We start from the raw sequence: 22,066 nt of genomic DNA, 5'->3' as shown, positions 1-22,066 counted from the left end.
GCCTGGAGCCAGGATATGAAACCCAGGGGACCACACCTCTCCCTGTCTACATCTTTGACACCCTTTGTTCTTTGTTTTCCAAATCAGGTCTAAGCTGTCCAGAAGGAGAACAGCCCAGATGAGAATCTAACCTGTAAAACACCCTGCACCTCATCCGTCTGCCAACAGGATCAAGATAGCTGATTCTGTCTCAAGATTCCCATGTTAATGTCTGATCTCTCACACCATCTGCTGCCCCAGCTGTCTGCTCCATGGAAGGATCTCTCTCGATTCACACCTTCATGGGGGAAATTCACTTCAGTTCGTAGCTGCAAAAGCCAGGATCTGCCTGGGCAGGATTTCTCGTGTGTGTGCCATCTGCTGCTCATCCCTCCACGAGTGACCTTCATGTCACACCATCTGTAACGCTCCAGAAAAGTCCCCAGCGCAGGGGAGGGAGCCAGGAGGGCAGTTTCAGCTAAAAGCTGGTCTTTGGTCTACAGAGGTGGGAGTGTGGTAAAGCTTGGAGGTGGGAGAGCAGGAGGAATTGCTTCCACGTGAGGGGAAAGCAGTAGTTTAGGTATGGGGATTTCCTCGTTTGTTGGTGCTGCAGCAGGAGACGGCAGGGTCAGATCAGGTGTCTGTGGTTTAAGATGATATTTATAAAGTATTTATTTCTATTTACATCACAAAAATCCCATAAGTTGGGTCCTGGCCCCTGGCCAACGCCTCCCCCAGGCAGGGGAGAGCCTTGGTGGTGGGCCGAGGTCCTGGATATGCCTTCCCTGGGTCATCCCTGGTGTGTGCCCAGTGGCAGCGGACCTCTCACCCTCACTCCCCACCTTTCCCCAACCCTCTGCTTTGCCCACCCTGCACCTTAAACTACTTCTGCCCTGCGTGCTGGCTGGAGAGCCCACCACGTCTTCCTGAAGGAAGCAATTCCTACCTGCCCCATCTACCTCTGGGAAAGGGGAGCCTGCTGTCTTGGCTGGATGGGGCATCCACACTGTGCCCATGGCTCATCTCACTTTGGAGCCTGGACCAGCTGGAGATAAAAAGAGGGCTCTGGGGACAGCTCTGCTTGTCACCGTGTGGAAGACCATCCCTCCCAAGCTAAAGCACACAGCCACCTCCACTGTCCTGGCCTGGGAGCCCCAGGGGCTTGTCCAAAGGGAAAAGGATTCTCTGCCTCCTAAGGCAGGACACCAAGGGGAGTGTGGAGGTTCAGGTGGCCGCTTTCAAAGTCAGATGGGAATGTTCCCCAGGCTCCAGCCAATTCCAATCCAATCTGACCATTCCAATCCACAGGATCCTTGTTGCCCGTTCCCAAAAGGGTGTCCCTTCACATCCCTTCTCCTCCCAGCAGGAAGACAGACTCAAGCATGTCAGAGGAGCAGGGGAGAGGCTGGTGTGGGGGTGCCAGGGTGGGGATGTGACTTCTTTTTCCTGTTGTCGCTGGCATTTTCTGACTTCTCTTCCCTGGCTGCAGAAGCAAGTGCCCACCTCCTTCCCACCCTGCCCCCATCAGCATGTTAATCCAGGGGGCTTCCTGCTGCAGAGGTGGCTTTGCTGAAAGATCTTCTCCAGCCATCACCACTTCCCACTTCACCCAGCAGCACCTCCTCTCACCCAGGGGGGGATGCTTTCATTCAGGGCTTCCTGAGCGGCTGGCAGCAGCTGGCACAGCTCTGGGCAGGAAGGAGAGCATCTTCCCCTGCACATGTCCCAGGCACCCCCAGCTTTGCTGTCACGCCTTTGCAGCTGCCCTCCCCTGGCACAGCGCGGCCCTGCCGCGCCTCCCTGTACTCTGTGCTGTGTGGGTGTGTGTGTGTGTTGGACGTGGTGCTATCTTCTTGTCACGCTTGTGTCAGGGGGAGCATGGACAGGGAAGGACGTGGCAGGTGGGCAGAGGCTTGCAGGGGACCCTTCACTGCAGATTGGATGCCATTCAGCTTGGGTTTCAGGTCACAGAAAGGGTCTTGGCATCTTCCGTGAGCCACAGCCTCTTAGGCATCTCACCCTTGTGGCTCTGGCCTGAAGCTGCAGTGAGGCTGCTTCTCCCAGCCTTGCTCCCTGGGCAGGCAAAAGATTGTCCACCCAGGACAAGCTCAACAAACTTTTTTTCCCTGCTGTGATCCGTTTTAGAGACCTGGAGGCTGACTCATGCCCTTTATGGAGGGAGAGGTGCCTACCTAGGGGGATGGAGGGGCAGAGCTGTGGCAGGGTAAAGCAGGGGGCCAGGCTGCAACATCCCAGCTCTTGTGCTCTGGGCAAAGACTAGTTGGTATGGTCCCACATTTTAAGTAGGAGGCTAAGGGTGGAAACATTTGGTGTCACAGGGAAGAGGGGAGACTCTTCCAGGGTGCAGGCAGCTTCTGGGAGAGATAGGACCTGCGTCTGCCAGTGACCAGACACAGTGCTGCCCGTACTGTCAACGAGGGATGACCGTGGGATGGGCATCCTCCAGCTCGAGCCAAAGTGTGCCTGAGGCCAGCAAACCTGCAGAGCAGACGACTCAGCTGGGGTCCTTCACACTGGAGGCTGAGGGAGGCGTGGCTGCTCGCTGGACAGCTGCAGCATCCCCGCAGGCCACTCACAGCCTCGGGGCTCCTCTTGCTGTCCTACCAGCTCTGCTCTTGCCTGCGCCACGTGCTACCCCAGTCAGGCCCCTCTCCACCTGTCCCCTCTGCCACCCCCGCCGCCGGCCCAAGGTTTAGGCATGGCTGAGCCCCAGCAGCCACAAAGGAGTGGTGGTGTGGAGGGCAGGCGAGCACCGATGGGCAGACCAGAGGCCTGCAGAGGGGGAAGACCGCCCTTCACACCCTCCTGTTCCCACCGGCGATGGCACTGCCCCGGGCCCTCCCCGTGCTGTGCTCCGGGGTTGGTGCCTCGGGTCCCGGCCGTCTGCGCACACGTGAGGCTTGTTTGGTTCTGAAATAAATGTGTATTTAACGCAAGGCGCGCCCCCAGGCTTTGCTTTCCGGGGGGGGGGAGGGGGGGGTTGAGGGTTCAGGCACACAGTGACCCGGGGCTGCAAGCGAGAGGGCCGTTGTGCCCCTGTGGGGCCAGCTGGGTAGGTGGCACCGGGCACCGCGGTGCAGAGCGCGCCGCTGCAGCTGGCCCACACAGCACCACCCTGGCGCCAGAGGGCGCTGTGCGACCTGCCTGCGACATCCACCTCACCCACTCCCCCACACCCACGGGATTGGTCAACCTGGCGGAGCGAACAGCACTGATTGGCAGAGCGGTCCCGTCGTCCGATTGGCGGGGAAGGTGCCGCGGGGATGCCGCAGGTCAGGGGGTTCCACTTCCGACAGACTGCGGGGTTACCTCCGGTCCGAGCGCGGCCTCTGATTGGCTTGGGGGGAGATTGGCAGCGCGGGGGGGCGGGGCGGCTGCCGGAGCAGGAGGAAGCGGCCTTGGCGGCGGCGCTGCCAGCGGAATGGACTTGTTCGGGGACCTCCCGGAGCCCGGCTCCTCGGCGGCGGGTGAGGAGATCGCGGCCTGGGACGACCAGCTAATCGCTACCCCGCTTTGCTGTGCCCTGCCCCAGGGCGGGGCCTCGCCCAGGCACGGCCTGACAGGCCTCGGGGCCCCGCCGGGCCTGCTGCGGCAGGACTGTGGTCAGCGAGGCTCTCCGGAGAGGGGCGCGGGTTCTGCCCCGGCTGCAGCGCGGCCGCCGCTGCCCCCGCATAGAGCGGGTCGGAGCGGCCGTAGCAGTTGAAGAGCCCCGGCTGAGGGGCAGCGAGGAAGGGAGTGGGGGGCGGGGAGTGGGAGGGGACGGCTGCAGGAGAGGGTCGGTTAGAAATCGCTGGAGCAGCTACAGCGTTTAGCGGCTGTTGTGGTTTTCTTTCCCCCCGGGTGTCGTTTAGATGCAGATTGCTACCGAAGGCCACGCTGCAGCTTTTCTGTTCTCTCTGCTGCTGTGGGTCCGTAGGCTGCTGTAATGGTGTTACCAGAAATAATTCTGTGCTTTCTAGGGCTTTCCCGTCCTACAGCACCTTGATCCGGGTTGCTGAAGGACTGGGGGGGCTGAAACCCAAAACCTTACACCAAACCAACCCCAAAAAACACCTAACAAGCTGCTTTCGAGTTAAAAATTCACATCATCCCAGGCAGGTGCTTGTTTTGCTTATGTAGAAGCTGTCTGGATTTGGGATGGAGAAAGGTGGCCAAGATCTCACCTGTGCTTACTTGTCTGTGGGTAGGCCTTCGAAAATCAACCACTGACCAAGGTTCTGACTCTGCTGTGGTGTCTTACAGGAAAGGAAGCCCCAAAAGGGCCTCTGCTCTTTGATGATCTTCCACCAGCCAGCAGTGGTGACTCAGGTATGGGTGCTCAGTTCTTGCCCTCGGTTTGGCTGCCTGTATTTTCTGCATCAGCTTCTCCTGAGGTGAAATTTGTGTAAACCCTTTTGTTTGTTAGACAGGATACAGACAGCTGGGCTGTCAGCACTGGTGTGCAGAGCAGACCTTTTGTGGTTTGGGGGTTTTTTTGGGGGGATGGGGGTTGGGGTGTTCCTTGTTTGGCTAACCAGCACGTGGTGAGGGTGGTACACCTGTCCCATGGCGTGTTTGTTCTGAAGCAAGCGTGAGGCCTAAGCCTGTCCCCACTGGCCAGTCCCAGCAGCTGAAATTCAGCTCACTGTGGTAAACTGTCATTTTGTAATTGCCACACCTCAGGAGGGGCATGCAGAGAGCATTGTGCTTTCAGAGGGAGTTATGCAGTTCTCCTTGCCTCTTCCCTGTGCTCCAGGAAAAGGAGGCTCTTTGCTTTTCGATGATCTTCCACCAGCCAGCAGTGGTGACGCAGGTAAGGAGCGGTGTCAGCTCACCAGGGCAGCTGACCTGCCCTTCCCAGGAAACCCCCAGTGATGTAGCCTGTTGTGTTGGACACCTGGCAAGGTGACCTGGTGTCTGGGGGTGCAGGACACTGACTGTGGCAGTGTGTTTGTGGCCAAATGTTTAAATGGGTTTATTGATCTTAGAAGTAAGCTTGGGTCTGTTCCTAGAAGTAGATCCCCAGGCTGGCTTTTGGGGTCCCCTATCACCCATACCTGAAAGCTCCCTGCTCTGAGAATGAATGCTTGCTAAGAGCAAACACAGTGCTGGCCTGGTGCTGCCACTGTCCTGCATCCTGTGGCTTCTTTGCTCTGGGCACAGGTGGCCTTCTTGTTCCTAGCTGTTAAATGTCTTTGAAACCAGACTGCTGGTCTGGTAAGACCCTCTGCTTGCAGCCACAGGATTGCTGTCACCTGAAAGGTGTGGAGAAATCTGCAGTAGGAAGAGGCTAGGGTTCTGATAATGGTATCATAGTATAGTATCAGTCAGGGTTGGAAGGGACCACAAGGATCATCTAGTTCCAACCCCCCTGCCATGGGCAGGGACACCCCACACTAGATCAGCCTGGCCAGAGCCTCAGCCAGCCTGGGCTTAAACACCTCCAGGGGCAGGGCCTCAACCACCTCCCTGGACAACCCCTTCCAGGGCTTCACCACTCTCATGGTGAAGAACTTCTTCCTCACCTCCAGCCTGAATCTCCCCACCTCCAGCTTCATTCCATTCCCCCCAGTCCTATCCCTACCTGAGATCCTGAGCAGTCCCTCCCCAGCCTTCTTGGAGCCCCCTTCAGATACTGGAAGGCCACAATTAGGTCACCTCAGAACCTTCTCTTCTCCAGACTGAACAGCCCCAACTCCTTCAGTCTGTCCTCATAGGAGAGGTGTGTCAGGTGGTGACAAAGTCCCCAGGAGCCAGCACTGGTCCCTGGCAGCCCAGAGCCAGCTGAGTGCTGAGCTGCAGCCAGAGCAGGGAGAGAGCAGCACAGGGAGGGGATTCTGCCCCTCTGCTCTGCCCCCACCTGCAGCACTGCCTCCAGCTCTGGGGCCCCCAGCACAGGAAGGACCTGGAGCTGCTGGAGAGGCTCCAGAGGAGGCCATGAGGATGAGCAGAGGCTGCAGAGCCTCCCCTGTGGGGCCAGGCTGGGAGAGCTGGGGCTGTGCAGCCTGGAGAAGAGAAGGCTCCAGGGAGAGCTCAGAGCAGCTTCCAGCAGCTGAAGGGCTCCAGGAGAGCTGGGGAGGGACTCTGGACAAGGGCTGGGAGTGCCAGGCTGAGGAACAATGGCTTTGAGCTGGGAGAGGAGAGACTGAGAGTGGAGAGGAGGAAGAAATTCTTTGCAGTGAGGGTGGGGAGAGCCTGGCACAGGCTGCCCAGGGAGGCTGTGGCTGCCTCCTGCCTGGAGGTGTTCAGGACCAGGCTGGATGAGGCCCTGAGCAGCCTGTGCTGGTGGGAGGTGTCCCTGCCCAGGGCAGGGGTTGGAACTGGATGAGCTTTCAGATCCCTTCTGACCAAACCATCCCATGGAGCTGCAGGTCACTGGGGAGAATCAACACTGCTGCAGCATCCCTGGGCTGTGGTCACCCAGTGGGAGGTGACCAAAGAGGCTCTCCAGACCTGCTGCAGGCTGCCCCTGCAGTTGTGTGCACCGTTGTGGTCAGCTGGTGTGCCTTCTCCAGTCAACCCTGGCTATTCAGTGCTGTGTCAGTGTGTGAGGCTGTGCTCCTGAGAGTGCTTTGGTGCTGGGTTTTTGCAGGTCAAACAGGTGGAAAACTCAGTGACCTGTATCTTGCTTTCTTTCAGCCCCTGGTGCTGCTGAGCAGGTCTCATCAGCAGGAGGCCATGGGAAAGGGGAGAAGAGGAAGTCCTTTGAGGAGAAAGAGAAGAATGGCAGGGAAGAACTTGTGGAAAAGAAAGTTTGTAAAGGTTTTCACACAGTTTGAAAACAAATGTCCTTGATTTGTGCTTTTGACATGGGGCTGAGTAAGTCCAGGCCAAAGCTGAGCTTTGGTTCTTTAGTCCACTTGCACTTTCAGCCTCTCACGGGGGCCACGCTGCTGTGGTGGTCTGTGGAAGCCCCTCAAGCTCCCTGATACACTGCCTCCCTCACCTGGGCCTTCCTGCCGGCCCTGCTGAAGTGGCAGAAGCTGCAGGCACCTCAGCACTGGCAGAGGTTTCTGTGCTGCCAGGAGGGGGCTGCTGAGAAACCTCTGGAAGGCCAGGGCCTCGCCAGTTTCTTGTGCCCCGGCCACAAATCCCTCCCCAGCGTGGCTGCCGAGAGCAGAGAGACTCCTGGTGTGCCATGCAGGACGTGTGGCTTCAGGACAGGTGCCCACCTTGTGTGGCAGCTTTGGGGATAAAGGGCTAGAGGGAAAAAGATCTGTTGGAACAGCAGGGCCTGACTTCCTGTCCTTGCCCCTGCCCTCAAAGCTGGGCTTTGCTTCATCTGCAGGGTCAGTGCTGAAGGCTCCCCAGACCCCTACCCCTTTTGCTGAGAGCCCTGTCTGACGCCAGCAGTCCTGCTTGGCTGCAGCTACCTGTCTGAATGGGGGCAGGCAGCTCCTGTGGCTGCAGCTACCTGTCTGAATGGGGGCAGGCAGCTCCTGTGGCTGCAGCTACCTGTCTGAATGGGGGCAGGCAGCTCCTGTGGCTGCAGCTACCTGTCTGAATGGGGGCAGGCAGCTCCTGTGGCTGCAGCTACCTGTCTGAATGGGGGCAGGCAGCTCCTGTGGCTGCTCCCCTTGGGGGCACTTCAGCACCCATGTTACAAAAGAACTGCAGCTGGAGGTGGAGATGGTTTCTGCAGAAGTAGGGCTGTAGTGTGCTGCAGTGCCAGGGCAGGGTTCTGAAAGCTGCAAAGTAGTCACTGATGGGCTGAGGAGATGGGGGAGCTTGATCTGCATGTCTGCTTTGTCCTCTGTAGGGTCTGCAGGCATCCTGGGCTTGAAGGGTTACGTGGCAGAGAGGAAAGGGGAGCGAGAGGACATGCAGGATGCCCATGTCATCCTGAATGACATCACTGAGGAGTGCCAGCCTCTGCCCTCCCAAATGTAAGTGGGCCTCAGCTGCCAGAGTAACACTGAGGGTTGCAGCTATCACAGGGATGAAGGAGCTCCAGCTGTCTTCAGCTGAGCCTAGGAGCTGATCCTTTGGCTTCAAGTAGTTCTTGACTGCACCTGCATTGTGGGTTGTGGTTTGGGCTTGTAAGCTGGAATCTTCAGCTGTGTTCCTGGGCAGATCACAGCACTATGGAGATCCCTTTCTTGGAGTGGCTCAGGGGGTTGTGTGACTCACCTCACAGAGAGTGTGAGGGCCCAGTAGCTCTGGATTTTGAGCTTCTGCTGCCCAGATGTAAGTGGATGCTTAATTATAAGTAATCAGAGCTTGTCTTGGGGATCTCTGTGTGTGAAACCTGACCTGTGGCAATGGAGAATCCTCAAAGAAGAGAAAACATAGCTCTCATCTAAGGAGTGTTATGTCTCAGCAAATGAATTCATGTAAGTGTGTGCAGGGGGGAGGGTGTGCTTTGCAAGGCATGCTGTCAAGCATCACAGAATCATGGAATGGTCTGGTTTGGAAGGGACCTTCCAGGGTCACCCAGTCCAACCCCCTGCACTCAGCAGGGACATCCTCCACTAGATCAGGTTGCCCACAGCCCTGTCCAGCCTCACCATGAATATCTCCAGGGATGGGGCCTCAACCACATCCCTGGACATCCTGTTGCAGTGTTCCAGCAGCCTCCTGGTACTGGAGCTAGCTTCTGAGCTAACCATTGACCTGAGAGCTTCATGTGCTGAGGCATCTAAGGTTTTTTGTCTGTAGCATGGTTTAAACAGGTTTAAGCATGGAAAGAACTGTAAGATTCCTCAGCCTGTAGTGCTGGGGCATTGCAGTGCTCCTGAGGTGAGATGTTCAGCTGCTTTTCTGCCAAGGTGTGCTCTGTAAACTCTTCTGCTCCTTCATTCTCTTGAGGGGTGGACAGTGACGAAGAAGATGCCCAGCTCAGTGCTTGCTGTAACTGTCAGCTTAAAGGCTTGGTGCCCTGTGCCTCCAAGGTGCAGTGTGTTGGCAGTTGGCACAGGGCAGTGTGTTATGGGGACAAATGGAGGTGACCTTTGCCCTCTGGCTGACAGCCTCTCTGAGCCCCTTTCTTCTGCTCTCTGTTCTCCACAGCACACGGGTCTCATACTTTGCTGTTTTTGATGGCCACGGGGGAGTCAGAGCCTCAAAATTTGCAGCACAGAATCTGCACCAAAACCTGATTAAGAAATTTCCTAAAGGTGAGAGGAGTGGAACAAGGGCTGCAGGACAACCATCACCTTTTCTGCTTTGACATTAGGGCAATGGACAGGGAAACTGACTTCTTTGGGTGTAGTTCTGCAGTTTATTGAATCCTATCACAGAGTAGGTTGGGTTGGAAGGGAGCTCAAAGCTCATCCAGCTCCAGCTCCCTGCCATGGGCAGGGACACCTCCCACCAGCACAGGCTGCCCAGGGCCTCATCCAGCCTGGCGCTCAACAACTCCAGGCAGGAGGCAGCCACAGCCTCCCTGGGCAGCCTGTGCCAGGCTCTCCCCAGCCTCACTCTCAGGAATCTCTTCCTCCACTCTCAGTCTCTCCTCTCCCAGCTCAAAGCCACTGTCCCTCATCCTGGCACTCCCAGCCCTTGTCCAGAGTCCTTCTCCTGCACTCTAGCTGCCCCTTTAGGTGATGGAAGGCTGCTCTGAGATCTCCCTGGAGCCTTCTCTTCTCCAGGCTGAACAGCCCCAACTCTCCCAGCCTGTCCCCACAGGGGAGGTTTTCCAGCCCTCTGATCATCTTTGTGGCTTCCTCTGGACCTGCTCCAACAGTTCCAGGCCCTCCTTGTGCTGTGTTCTCATCTCCAGTGGGCTTGTGAGTCTGTGCTGTTGCCTGGGGAAGAGGGCTGAAAGCCTTTCTGGCACAAGGGCACTAGTGGCCAGTTGTGAACTGCTAAGCAAGTGTCAGATGCACTCTTGCCAGTTTTGGTAGTGCCATTTGAAGCATGGAAAGATGCCCCTGGGGAGAAGAATGTGTTGGAAACCTTCCTGCATGCTGCAGCACAGACTGCTGGTAGCTCGAGCCCGAGAGGCTGATCCAGCGCTGGCTGAGCGCAGGGAGGGCCTGGCACAGGTCAGTGTGCTGCAGCTGGAGCTGATGTGCTGTTCTGTCTGCCAGGTGAGGTAGCCAGCGTGGAGAAAACCGTGAAGAGATGCCTCTTGGACACCTTCAAACACACAGATGAGGAGTTTCTGAAGCAGGCATCCAGCCAGTAAGTGTCCATGCTTCCCATGGGTCTGCATTTCTTAGCTGGCATCTCCCAGGCTCTGAGCAGCCCAGAGGAAACCTTGAGTAGTGCCCATGCTTTGCCAACTCCCTGTGCTGCTTAGCTGTGCCAGGCTGTAATGCTGCCAGCTAGTGCCTGCTAGCTCTGGAGCCTGGCATGTTCTGGTCTGACTCTGTCCTCAGCACTCTGTAGGACTCCTTAGACTGAAGTGCATGTCTGTGGTAAAGGAAGGAACCAGAACATGGCCAAGAATGCACTTCCAGCCCTACTGGGGCACCTCAGTTGCCCTTTCCACCACTTTGCTGCAGTGACTTTTGCTGTACTGCCTGAGATGGGATCTCTGTTGATGTCACCAAAGCAAGGCAGCAGATTGTCTGTAGAGCAGTGCTTTGTATGCTGCTTGCCCCTGAGTGAGGGTGTGCTTGCCAGGGCAGAGCACATAGAATCCTAGAATGGCTCAGAGCTCTCTGCAAGCCCCTTGTCATGGGCAGAGACTCCTCTCAACTAGGTTTGGCTGCCCAGGGCCACATCCAACCTGGCCTTCAACACCCCCAGGCAGGAGGCAGCCACAGCCTCCCTGGGCAGCCTGTGCCAGAGTCTCAGCACCCTGGCACTGAACAACTTCTTCCTCAGCTCCACTCTGACCCTGCTCTGCCTCAGCTCCAAACCATTTCCCCTTGGCCTGGCTCAGACCCCCTCAGCAAAAGTCTCTCTGCAGCCTTCCTGCAGGATCCCTTCAGGTCCTGGCAGGCAGCTCTGAGGTGCCCCTGGAGCCTTCTCCTCTGCAGGCTGCACAGCCCCAGCTCCCTCAGCCTGTGCTCAGGGCAGAGCTGCTCCAGCCCTGGGAGCATCTCTGTGGCCTCCTCTGGGCTCTCCCCAGCAGCTCTGAGTCCTTCTGCTGGGGACAGCAGAGCTGGAGGCAGGATTGGAGGTGAGGTCTGAGCAGAGCAGAGCCCAGGGGCAGAATCCCCTCTGCTGCCCTCTGCCCACCCTGCTCTGGCTGCAGCCCAGCACACAGCTGTCTGTGGGCTACAGGAGGGCACTGCTGGCTCCTGGGGAGCTGCTCAACAACCAACACCCCCAAGTCTCTTCAGGGTGCTCCCAACCCACTCTGTACCCAGCCTGGATTTGTGCCTGGGAATGGCCTGACCATGGGCAGAACCTTGCACTGTGGCTTGTTAAACCTCATGCAGTTGGCACTGGCCCCCTTCTCAATCCTGTCTAGATCCCTTTGGATGCCATCCCTGCCCTCAAGTGAGTCCAGCACCACACAGCTTGGTGTCATCAGCAGACTTGGTGAGGGTGCCTCAGGGCCACTGCCCATGTCGCTGGTTTCTGAGCCTGATTTTAGTGCCCTGTGATGAAAGACTTCAACTCTCCCAAGGCAAGGCTAAAATTTGCTTTGTGGTTTCAAAAGAGGTGAAGAAAGGTTGTTGAAAGAAGGTCATGGAATCAATAAGGTTGGAAAAGACCTCAGAGATCATCAAGTTCAACCTCTCACCCAGCACCATCTGATCAACTAAACCAAGGGCCTCATCCAGGCTCTTCTTAAACACCTCCAGGGATGGGGACTCCACCACCTCCCTGGGCAGCACATCCCAGTGGCCAATCTCTCTTGCTGGGAAGAACTTCTTCCTAACATCCAGCCTAAACCTCCCCTCAGCCTCTCCTCACAGGGCTGTGCTCCAGACCCCTCCCCAGCTTTGTTGCCCTTCTCTGGACACCTTCAGGTCTCTCAATGTCCTTCTTGAATTGAGGGGCCCAGAGCTGGACACAGGACTCAAGGTGTGGCCTAACCAGTGCTCAGCACAGGGCACAATGACTTCCCTGCTCCTGCTGGCCACACTGTTCCTGATACAGGCCAGCATGCCCTTGGCCTTCTTGGCCACCTGGGCACACTGCAGGCTCATGTTCAGCCTACACCAGGTCCCTCTCTGCCTGGCTGCTCTCAGCCACTCTGCCCCCAGCCTGTAGCTCTGTCTGGGGTTGCTGTGGCCAAAGTGAAGCACCTGGCACTTGGATGTGCTCAATCTCCTGCCCTTGGCCTCTGCCCATCTGTGCAGCCTGGCAAGGTCCCTCTGCAGAGCTCTGCTGCCCTCCAGCAGATCAACTCCTGCCCCCAGCTTGCTGTCATCTGCACATTTACTGATGATGGACTCAATGCCCTCATCCAGATCATCAATAAAGATGTTGAACAGGCTGGGGCCCAGCACTGCTCCCTGGGGCACACCACTGGTGCCTGGCTGCCAGCTGGCTGTGGCACCATTCACCACCACTCTCTGGGCTCAGCCTCCAGCCAGTTCCTGACCCAGCACTCATCCTTCACCTTAGGCTTGGTTCTTGCTGATTCTTTGTGCATGAAGCCTGAAAATTTCTCAGATGTGAACTTGCCTCACCTGAGCTGGAGTGCACACAGCCTTCACCTGCTGTCTGCTGGCCTGACACCTCCTGTGTGCTGGGGGAAGATGGAGCTTGCTTTCCAATCAGTCACTTTGCTACCAGGCCTTTACACTTTGGGGGGTTTAAGGTTGAGGGGGTTAAAATGTTTTACTTTTTTAAATCCCTTTTGTACTTCTGACTTGTTTATTTCAGACTCCAGCTTGTGTTTCTCCACTTGTAGCACAGACTGAGGGGCTGCTGGTTCCCTGCAAGCTTCCAGTTTGCAGTAAATTGCAGCCTGGGTCAGTCTCTTACACCTGACCACATCACGGGGTCTGACCAGGAGACAGGAAAAAAACTTCCTTGAGGGTGTCCCAAGTGTCATTCCCAGACCACTCTTTGCTCAGAAATGTGACACATGACAAAAGGGTTGCTAGAAGTGGCTGAGATGGGTGTCCAAAGCAGTCTTCTAGGGGTGGTTTCAGTGAAGGATGGCATCATTGCCAGGCTTCACTGTGGGCAGCGCTCGCCTGGCAGCTGTCATCCAAGAAAGGCTTCTCCTATTACCCAGAGCTCTGGAGGTGCAAGGGAAGCACCGGGAGAGTGAAGGAGAGCTGCTGCTGCTGAGGTGTGGTGGTGAGGGCTGGGGCAGGCAGAGCTTCAGAAGTAAGGGTGGCAAGGAAGGCAGCACTGCTGCAGGGCTGGCCCTGCCTGCTGCTGCGAAGCAGAGGCTGAGGCTCGGCTGCTGTTCGCTCATCATGATGCAGCTCCTGGGCAGGCACTGGAGCTGAGCCTGTGCCAGCCACTGATGAGTTTGCTGGGAGCTGAGTGTGAGGACCATGGCTGGCAGGATTTGGGCATTTAGAAGCTCTGCAGCTCTGTCCTAGTCCAGCTCAATATTTAATTGTAGATCCATGGGATGGGTTGGATTGGAAGGGACCTCGAAGATCATCCAGCTTCACCCCCCTGCCATGGACAAGGACACCTCCCACTAGCCCAGGCTGCTCAGGGCCTGGTCCAACCTGGCCTCTCCAGGGAGGGGACATCCACAACCTCTCTGGGCAACCTGTTCCAGTGTCAGTACCAGCAGCTTCCCTAGCTGCTTGCAGGCAGCTGCTGGGAGCTCATGCTGGCTGGCTGCTGTGTGTTGGCAGAGGCTGCTTCCTTGAGTCCCCAGGAGCACTCTGTGACTGACTTCTGGAACATCACTTTGCCCCTCAGTACTCTGTTTCTTGTTCCCTTCAGGAAGCCAGCATGGAAGGATGGCTCCACAGCCACTTGTGTCCTAGCTGTTGACAACACTCTCTACATAGCCAACCTCGGGGACAGCCGGGTAAGGGCCACACAGCAGCCTGCTGCTGGCATCTCAGCTCCTCTGAGCTTCCCTTGGCACGAAGGGTGAGGGGCTGGTGTGGGGTATGCACTTGTCCTGAGCTCCACAGCTGTTCCTACAAAGCATCACCCTGTGTGAGTGCAGGGTGCTTCTGTATTGTCTCCCACAGTGTTTGTAGTCCAACTGCCTGACCAGTTCAGGACTGACCAAAAGCTGAAGTGTATTAAGGACATTGTCCAAATGCCTCTTAAACACTGTCAGGTTTGTCTGGGGCATAAACCACCTCTCTGAGAAGCCTGTTCCAGTGTCTGGCCACCCTCTTGTAAAGAAACATTTCCTAATGTCCAGACTAGTACTCTGTTGGTGCAGCTTTGAACCATCGCAATGTGTCGTGTCCCTGGACACCAGGGAGATCAGCACCTCCCTCTCTGCATCTTCTCCACAGGAAACTCTAGAGGGACTGAGGTTGCCCCTTGGCCTCTAAACTAGACAAGCCCAAAGTCCTTAGCCACTCCTCTTAAGAAATGCCTTCTAGCCTTGGCACCAGCTTGGTTACCCCTGCTGGTTGTATTTGAGGACCTTCCCCACCTCCTCAACTGGTGGGGCTGGAACTGTGCAGTGCTGGAGGTGAGGCCACCCAGTGCTGAGTGCAGTGGCACAGTCACCTGTCTTGAGTGGCTCCTCACCTCAGGCTGTGTTTTGCCCTCTTGGTGCCAGTGCTCACAGCTGACCACTAGACTGAGCCTGCTGCCAACCAGCTCCTCCAGATCCCTTTCTGCAGGATTCCTCTCAGTCTCTACCTGTGTCTGACACTGCTCTGTCCCAGCTGCAGACTCTGGCATGTGGAGTTCTTAACTTCCATGGCACTGACAGTTGCCCAGTGCTCCAGTCCCCCCAGAGCCCTCTGCAAGGCCTCCTGCCGGAGCCAGCAGCACCTCCCAGACTGGCAGCAGGAGCAAACTTGCTGATGGTGCATTCAGCTCCAGCTTCCAGATGACTGACCCTGGGAAAGAGCCCTGAGGAGCAGTGGTGGTGGCTTGTCCCCAGCACCTTCATTACACCTTGCTGGCTCTCAAGGTGTTATAGATTCATAGAATGGGTTGGGTGGGAAGGGACCTTTAAGCTCATCCAGCTCCAACCCCTGCCATGGTTAGGGACACCTCCCACCAGCCCAGGCTGCTTCAGGGCCTCATCCAGCCTGATCCTGAACACCTCCAGGGAGGAGGCATCCACAACCTTCCTGGGCAGCCTCCACACCCTCATCATTTCTTCCTCCTCTCCAGTCTCAGTCTCTCCTCTCCCAGCTCAAAGCCATTGTTCCTCAGCCTGGCACTCCCAGCCCTTGTCCAGAGTCCCTCCCCAGCTCTCCTGGAGCCCTTCAGCTGCTGGAAGCTGCTCTGAGGTCTGCCTGGAGCCTTGTCTTCTGCAGGCTGAACAGCCCCAACTCTGCCAGCCTCCCCGGGGGAGGTTCTCCAGCCCCTGATCATCTTGGTTGCCTCCTCTGGAGCCTGTCCAGCAGCTCTGTGTCCTTGTGCTGGAGCTGCAGAGCTGGAGGCAGTGCTGCAGGTGGAGGGCTGTGTGCTGACCCAGTCTCCTGTCAGCACAGGCCGTCCTGTGTCGCTACAACGCGGAGAGCCGGAGGCACGCGGCCCTGAGCCTCAGCAAGGAGCACAACCCCACGCAGTACGAGGAGCGGATGCGCATCCAGAAGGCTGGGGGCAACGTCAGGTGAGTGCGGGGGGAGCTGCGGGCTCGGAGCGCTGGGCCCCTGCTAGCCAGAGCCTGGAGAAAGTCCTGCTGCCAGTGGGAGGCACAGGGATGCCTGAGGTGGTGACAGAGTCCGTGGCCTGAGTAAGACCTCACCTGCGGTGCTGCGTCCAGCTATGGAACTCTCAACGCAGGAGAGATGTAGACCTGCTCATGAGGGTCCGGAGGAGGCCACCAAGAGGATCAGGGGCTGCAGAACCTCCCCTATGGGGCCAGGCTGGGAGAGTTGGGGCTGTGCAGCCTGCAGAAGAGAAGGCTCTGGGGGCACCCGGGAGCTGCATTTCAGTATCTGAAGGGGACCTACAGGCAGGCTGGGGAGGGACTATTTGGAAGGGCTTGTGGTGACAGGATGAGGGGCTGTGACTTGAAACTGGAGCAGGACAGAGTTAGGTTGGACATCAGGAGGAAGTTCTGCACCATGAGGGTGGTGAGACACTGGCACAGGCTGCCCAGGGAGGTGCTGGAGCTTGGGTCCCTGGAGGTGTTGAAGGCCAGGCTGGATGAGGCCTTGAGCAACCTGAGCTGGTGGGAGGTGTCTCTGCCTGTGGCAGAGGGGCTGGAACTGGATGGTTTTTCAGGTCCCTTCAGCCCAAACCACTGTATGAAAATGTCATGGTTCTTGCTTCTTCCAAGTGCCTCCCAGTTGAGCCAGTCTCAGGGGCTGGTGTCATGATGGGCAGAGTGGCCTGCTGCCTCAGATCTGGTCTTGCCTGCTGCCACACTGCACTGGTGTTGAAATGCAGCTTTCTAGGTACCCTGCTGAAACCCCCCAGGGAATTCACTGCAGGCTGCCTCCAGCTCAGCATCAAACACACTTGCTTGGCTTGTCAGGATAAGCAGGATTTGAGTTAGGGCAGGGAGGCAGAGAACAGCCTTGACTGTGTGCCCGCTGCAGGGATGGCAGGGTGCTGGGGCTGGCTCTGACTCTGTGCCCGCTGCAGGGATGGCAGGGTGCTGGGGCTGGCTCTGACTCTGTGCCCGCTGCAGGGATGGCAGGGTGCTGGGGCTGGCTCTGACTCTGTGCCCGCTGCAGGGATGGCAGGGTGCTGGGGCTGGCTCTGACTCTGTGCCCGCTGCAGGGATGGCAGGGTGCTGGGGCTGGCTCTGACTCTGTGCCCGCTGCAGGGATGGCAGGTTGCTGGGGCTGGCTCTGACTGTGTGCCCGCTGCAGGGATGGCAGGGTGCTGGGGCTGGCTCTGACTCTGTGCCCGCTGCAGGGATGGCAGGGTGCTGGGGCTGGCTCTGACTCTGTGCCCGCTGCAGGGATGGCAGGGTGCTGGGGCTGGCTCTGACTGTGTGCCCGCTGCAGGGATGGCAGGGTGCTGGGGCTGGCTCTGACTCTGTGCCCGCTGCAGGGATGGCAGGGTGCTGGGGCTGGCTCTGACTCTGTGCCCGCTGCAGGGATGGCAGGTTGCTGGGGCTGGCTCTGACTCTGTGCCCGCTGCAGGGATGGCAGGGTGCTGGGGCTGGCTCTGACTCTGTGCCCGCTGCAGGGATGGCAGGGTGCTGGGGCTGGCTCTGACTCTGTGCCCGCTGCAGGGATGGCAGGGTGCTGGGGCTGGCTCTGACTCTGTGCCCGCTGCAGGGATGGCAGGGTGCTGGGGCTGGCTCTGACTGTGTGCCCGCTGCAGGGATGGCAGGGTGCTGGGGCTGGCTCTGACTGTGTGCCCGCTGCAGGGATGGCAGGGTGCTGGGGCTGGCTCTGACTCTGTGCCCGCTGCAGGGATGGCAGGGTGCTGGGGCTGGCTCTGACTGTGTGCCCGCTGCAGGGATGGCAGGGTGCTGGGGCTGGCTCTGACTCTGTGCCCGCTGCAGGGATGGCAGGGTGCTGGGGCTGGCTCTGACTCTGTGCCCGCTGCAGGGATGGCAGGGTGCTGGGGCTGGCTCTGACTGTGTGCCCGCTGCAGGGATGGCAGGGTGCTGGGGCTGGCTCTGACTCTGTGCCCGCTGCAGGGATGGCAGGGTGCTGGGGCTGGCTCTGACTCTGTGCCCGCTGCAGGGATGGCAGGGTGCTGGGGCTGGCTCTGACTCTGTGCCCGCTGCAGGGATGGCAGGGTGCTGGGGCTGGCTCTGACTCTGTGCCCGCTGCAGGGATGGCAGGGTGCTGGGGCTGGCTCTGACTCTGTGCCCGCTGCAGGGATGGCAGGGTGCTGGGGCTGGCTCTGACTCTGTGCCCGCTGCAGGGATGGCAGGGTGCTGGGGCTGGCTCTGACTCTGTGCCCGCTGCAGGGATGGCAGGGTGCTGGGCGTGCTGGAGGTCTCGCGCTCCATCGGCGACGGGCAGTACAAGCGCTGCGGCGTCATCTCCGTGCCCGACATCAAACGCTGCCAGCTGACACACAACGACAGGTAAGCAGGGCCCAGCTGCTCAGCAGGGGCAGCGCAGCCCCTGTGGGGGCTGAGGAGCGCAGGCTGAGCCCCGCAGCAGGGGCTGAGCCCCGCAGCAGGGGCTGCTGCTGCCGCTCTCCCCGTCGCCGGCCGTCGCGCCGCTGCCTCGCGCTGGGACGCTCTGGGGCAGAGACTCAGCCCTGTGGCGCTGCTGCAAGCCCTGGGCTTACGTCATGCTCTGAACAAGTTCACACACCGGTGTTCCAGCCGTTGGCTCAGAGTGGATAGCCCTGTGCTGACCCAGGAGTGGTTCCCAGCGGCCATGGTGTCCACAAACACCGTAGCCTTGGGCTCTAACGCTTGCAGAGTTGAGATTAGTTGTCCCACGTGTGATTGGCAATGACAGCTTGCTGTGAGCTCTTGTGTCAGGATGGCCCTGCAGGCTCTCTGAGATGAGAATGTAACCCAGCACTGCTGCTGCTGGGATTAGAGCTCCCTGTCAAGTGATCTGCTCAAATACTTCCCAAGATATCCTGAGCATCAGGCTCCAAAGCCATGTCTTCACAGACGTCTGCTGCTCTCCAGCCTGGGACCCCTGCAGGATGGTTGCAGGCTTCCTTGTCTGGTGGCTCTGGTGGGGACTCCTGATTGGTGCAGTCCCTCTTGCAGGCAGGAAGGGCACAGCAGGCTGTCTCCCTCAGCTCTGGTGGGCAGCTGGGAGGCTGCAGTCCTTGGCCTGGGCTATGTATCCCCTCAACATTTTCAGGCTGTGGCAACACCTTGTGGCAGTTCTTGGGTCAGTTACAGTTGAGCTGGGCTGAGTCTGGGTTGAGCTGCTTGCTTTTCTTTTGGCTATTTAGATCAAGGTACATAGCTGAGGAGCATGGAAATGTAGAGGACTTAAAGGGATGCATGCAGCATCCTAAGCTGGTTGTGCTTCTTGGCTTGCTTTCTGTTGAGTTCTGTTCATGATGCGTTTTCCCTGTGAAGTAGCTGTAGCAGTTCCTGGAGATAGGATAGGGCCTCCCAGCTGGCCTAACTTTTGGTGTGAGTAGCACTGCCAGGATATCCTGAGCCAGGTCTGACATTGTTTGCTTGCCCCTTTGATTTTGAGTTGCCTCAGCTCTGGTTCTGGAGTGCCAGATGATTTCTGGTGCTTTTAAGGTACTTTCAGATGAGCTTTATGGCACCTACAGGTTGGACTGGAGCATGGGTACTCATAAAATGGCTTGGGGGGGGGGTTGTTGTAGGTGGGGAGCCAATGATTCAATCTTGAAACCTATCTTTGCTGGATTTCCAGGTTCATTCTGATAGCATGTGATGGGCTGTTTAAAGTCTTCACTCCAGAAGAAGCTGTGAACTTCATTGTGTCCTGCCTGGAGGTGAGGAGAAGGCAGAAGGGGGCTGGGTTTGTGAGTGCAGGGGGCACAAAACTGAATGGCTCTGACCTGCTTCTGCTAGGGCATCCTCCCTTGGGTACCTGGGGGGATCTTTGTTTTGCTTCCAGCTGTTCAGCCTGGAGAAGAGAAGGCTCCAGGGACAGCTCAGAGCAGCTTCCAGCACCTAAAGGGGCTCCAGGAGAGCTGGGGAGGGACTTCAGCCAAGAGCTGGGAGTGCCAGGCTGAGGGACAATGCCTTTGGGCTGGGAGAGGAGAGACTGAGACTGGAGATGAGGAAGAAATTGTTGAGAGTGAGGGTGGGGAGAGCCTGGCACAGGCTGCCCAGGGAGGCTGTGGCTGCCTCCTCCCTGGAGGTGTTGAAGGCCAGGCTGGATGAGGCCCTGAGCAGCCTGTGCTGGTGGGAGCTGTCCCTGCCCAGGGCAGGGGGCTGGAACTGGATGAGCTTTGAGGTCCCTTCCAGCCCATCCCATGATTCTGTGCTTTGCAGTCACCTTGTGCTTGCACCTTCCTACCTTGCTGGGAGCAGTCAGCATCGGTGTTCAAGCCGCGGCCCTTCAGGGTGTAGTTTATTGGCCATGGCAGTTGGGTTAGGGCTGGGCTTGATGAGCTCAGAGGCCCTTCCCCACCTGAAGGGTTGTGCTCCACAGGACGAGAGCATCCAGGCGCGGGAGGGGCGTCCGGAGGCAGCGGTGCGCTACGAGGCGGCGTGCAACAGGCTGGCCAGCAAGGCCGTGCAGCGCGGCTCTGCCGACAACGTCACCGTGCTGCTGGTGCAGGTGCAGCACTGAGCCGGCCCTGGGAAGGGACAGGCTGGGCTGTGGGGGGAGCCGGGGCCGGGGGCGTCCCGCCGGCTGCTCCTCCGTGTAAATAAAGTTTGGGGTTCTTTTTCTAACACTGGGCTGACAGTTTTCTATCTGGCTGCCGTGCTGGCTCAGCCCCTGCCCAAATCTCTTCTCCTGTCCTGTGTGACTGTCTTGGCAAACCGAATAAATCTCTCTGGCAGAGGTGCTAGCAAGAGCAGGCATCTGTGGGCACGAGCTCTGCCGTGGTTCCAAACGCTGCCCTTCCGCTGTTCCTTTCTTTGGGCAGGGCCCTGCCCTCGTGGGGCTCGCTGGGAGCTCTGCTCAGGCTGTGCTGTCAGCACTGCGCGGGGTCCCAGGCCAGCAGCTTGGGATGCAGTGTGGGACCTCTGCTCACTGCGAAGGAGATGTTCCAGTTGTGGAGCTGAGCTGAGGGTGCATGCAGCTGGGTGACACCAACACTGCTTGTGGAGTAGCGGTCACCCTTCCTCATGAAGAAGGGCTGACAGCCCTGGGGCAGTTTAGTCTGGAGAAGAGAAGGCTAAGAGGGGATCTGATCAGTGTCTATCAATATCTGAGGGGTGGGGGTCAGGAGGAAGGGGCCAGGCTCTGGTTGGTGATGCCCAGAGATAAGACAGGGAACAGCAGGTACAAGTTGGAGCCCAGGAGGTGCCACCTCAGCATGAGGAGAAACTTCTTTGCTGTGAGGCTGCTGGAGCCTGGAGCAGGCTGCCCAGAGAGGTTGTGGAGACTCCTGCTCTGGAGCCTTTCCAACCCCTCCTTGATGTCTTCTGTGTGCCCTGCTCTGGCAGGGGGCTTGGTCTGGATGATCTCCAGAGGTCCCTTCTAAACCCTACCATTCTGTGACTGATTCCTCTGCTTGCAGGCACATGATGAGTTTTCCCAGTTGTTGGTAAGGCGAAAGCAACTGGAGCTGGCTCCTGCTGTTTACTTGGAAAGTGTCTGCATCAGCTGGAGCTGCCAGACAGCTGAGATAAGGGGAGGCTCTGTGCTTGTCTGGGTGCTATCTGAGAAGCAGACAGCTCAGGTTTTAGGTACTGGTTGCTATGGAGTGTCTTGTGTCTCATCCTGCCCCCATTCCTCTACCAGCTGTTGCTGCAGAGAGCTGGTGGGATATTTTCCAGAGAAAATTTGGCTTGAGACCAAACTCCAGCATTGGCAGTGCCACAGCTGGGCTGCCAAAGCACTTCGGTTCCGGGGCCTGCAGCTTTCCCATCCTGTGGGTAAGATCTGCAGCAAGGGAGTTGAGCCACTGCGTCTGTGCTATGGCTTCTTGTGCAACCTCCTTGCTTTACAAGGTGGTGCTGTGGTGTCTGCCCTTTGTATGTGGCCCTACATTGGGCTCTGAGGCTTCCTGAGCTCTCCTGTTCCCTGGAGCTTTGGGAGATGGTTTCAGGTCCTGGGCCGTGTGTCCTTGTGCACACAGAGGTCATCCTGTTGTTTGGGACAGGTGGCTTGGCTGTCTTTTAGGTACAGCCTCTACTGAAGGACCTGGAGTTGTACAGCTTAGGGAAGAGGCTGAAGGGAGAACTCATTGCTCTCTACAGCTCCCTTGCACCTCTTCTCACATGCAACAAGTGACAGGACAAGAGGAAACAGTCTTGGAGTCCCTCTCAGCTTCCTAGAAGCATGTGCCATGCATCCCAGGAGAGAAAAGAGGGTGAAGCACCCTGCCACACTCTGCTGCTCCACCTGAGGCCACACCTCAACAGGAGGAGAAGTTTCTTTGGTGTGAGGGTGCTGGACTGGAGCAGGCTGCCCAGAGAGGTTGTGGAGTCTCCTGCTCTGGAGCCTTTCCAACCCCACCTGGATGTGTTCTGAGTGCCCTGCCCTGGGTGCCCTGCTCTGGCAGGGCGGTTGGATTCCATCTTCAGAGGTCCCTTCCACCCCCACAGCCAAAAGCTGCTTTACCTCCAGTC

At 58.0% G+C, this 22,066-nt stretch overlaps 2 protein-coding genes across 2 annotated transcripts in view; both read left to right on the top strand.

Annotated features, from left to right (window-relative positions):
- Positions 1-2,930, top strand: part of KIF1A (kinesin family member 1A) — a 44,871-nt gene extending 41,941 nt beyond the window's left edge. Inside the window, exon 49 of the mRNA XM_054166762.1 lies at positions 88-2,930. Coding sequence (XP_054022737.1) covers positions 88-130 — 43 coding nt within the window. The 3' untranslated portion in view covers positions 131-2,930. The remainder of the gene's footprint in view (positions 1-87) is intronic.
- Positions 2,931-3,350: 420 nt separating this feature from the next.
- On the top strand, positions 3,351-20,166 carry ILKAP (ILK associated serine/threonine phosphatase). Its single transcript, XM_054166879.1, has 12 exons — positions 3,351-3,467; positions 4,243-4,308; positions 4,736-4,792; positions 6,619-6,741; positions 7,739-7,865; positions 8,989-9,095; positions 10,011-10,104; positions 13,744-13,831; positions 15,438-15,559; positions 17,828-17,947; positions 19,227-19,308; positions 19,974-20,166. Exons 1-12 carry the CDS (start codon positions 3,422-3,424, stop codon positions 20,112-20,114), a joined length of 1,173 nt encoding a protein of 390 aa, XP_054022854.1. The 5' UTR covers positions 3,351-3,421; the 3' UTR covers positions 20,115-20,166.
- Positions 20,167-22,066: the final 1,900 nt, after the last annotated feature.

This window comes from Dryobates pubescens, chromosome 13, assembly GCF_014839835.1.
Source record: "Dryobates pubescens isolate bDryPub1 chromosome 13, bDryPub1.pri, whole genome shotgun sequence".
Classification (NCBI taxonomy): Eukaryota; Metazoa; Chordata; class Aves; order Piciformes; family Picidae; genus Dryobates; species Dryobates pubescens.
Note: the sequence above shows the minus strand (reverse complement) of the source record. Positions and strands in the feature narration are given on the sequence as shown.

Excerpts from the sequence above, each read along its gene's own strand:
- ILKAP (XM_054166879.1), top strand. The coding sequence starts at position 3,422 with ATGGACTTGTTCGGGGACCTCCCGGAGCCCGGCTCCTCGGCGGCGG. Across the intron at positions 15,560-17,827 it reads AAGGCTGGGGGCAACGTCAG|GGATGGCAGGGTGCTGGGCG; the intron begins GTGAGTGCGGGG and ends TGCCCGCTGCAG. Across the intron at positions 19,309-19,973 it reads TCATTGTGTCCTGCCTGGAG|GACGAGAGCATCCAGGCGCG; the intron begins GTGAGGAGAAGG and ends TGTGCTCCACAG.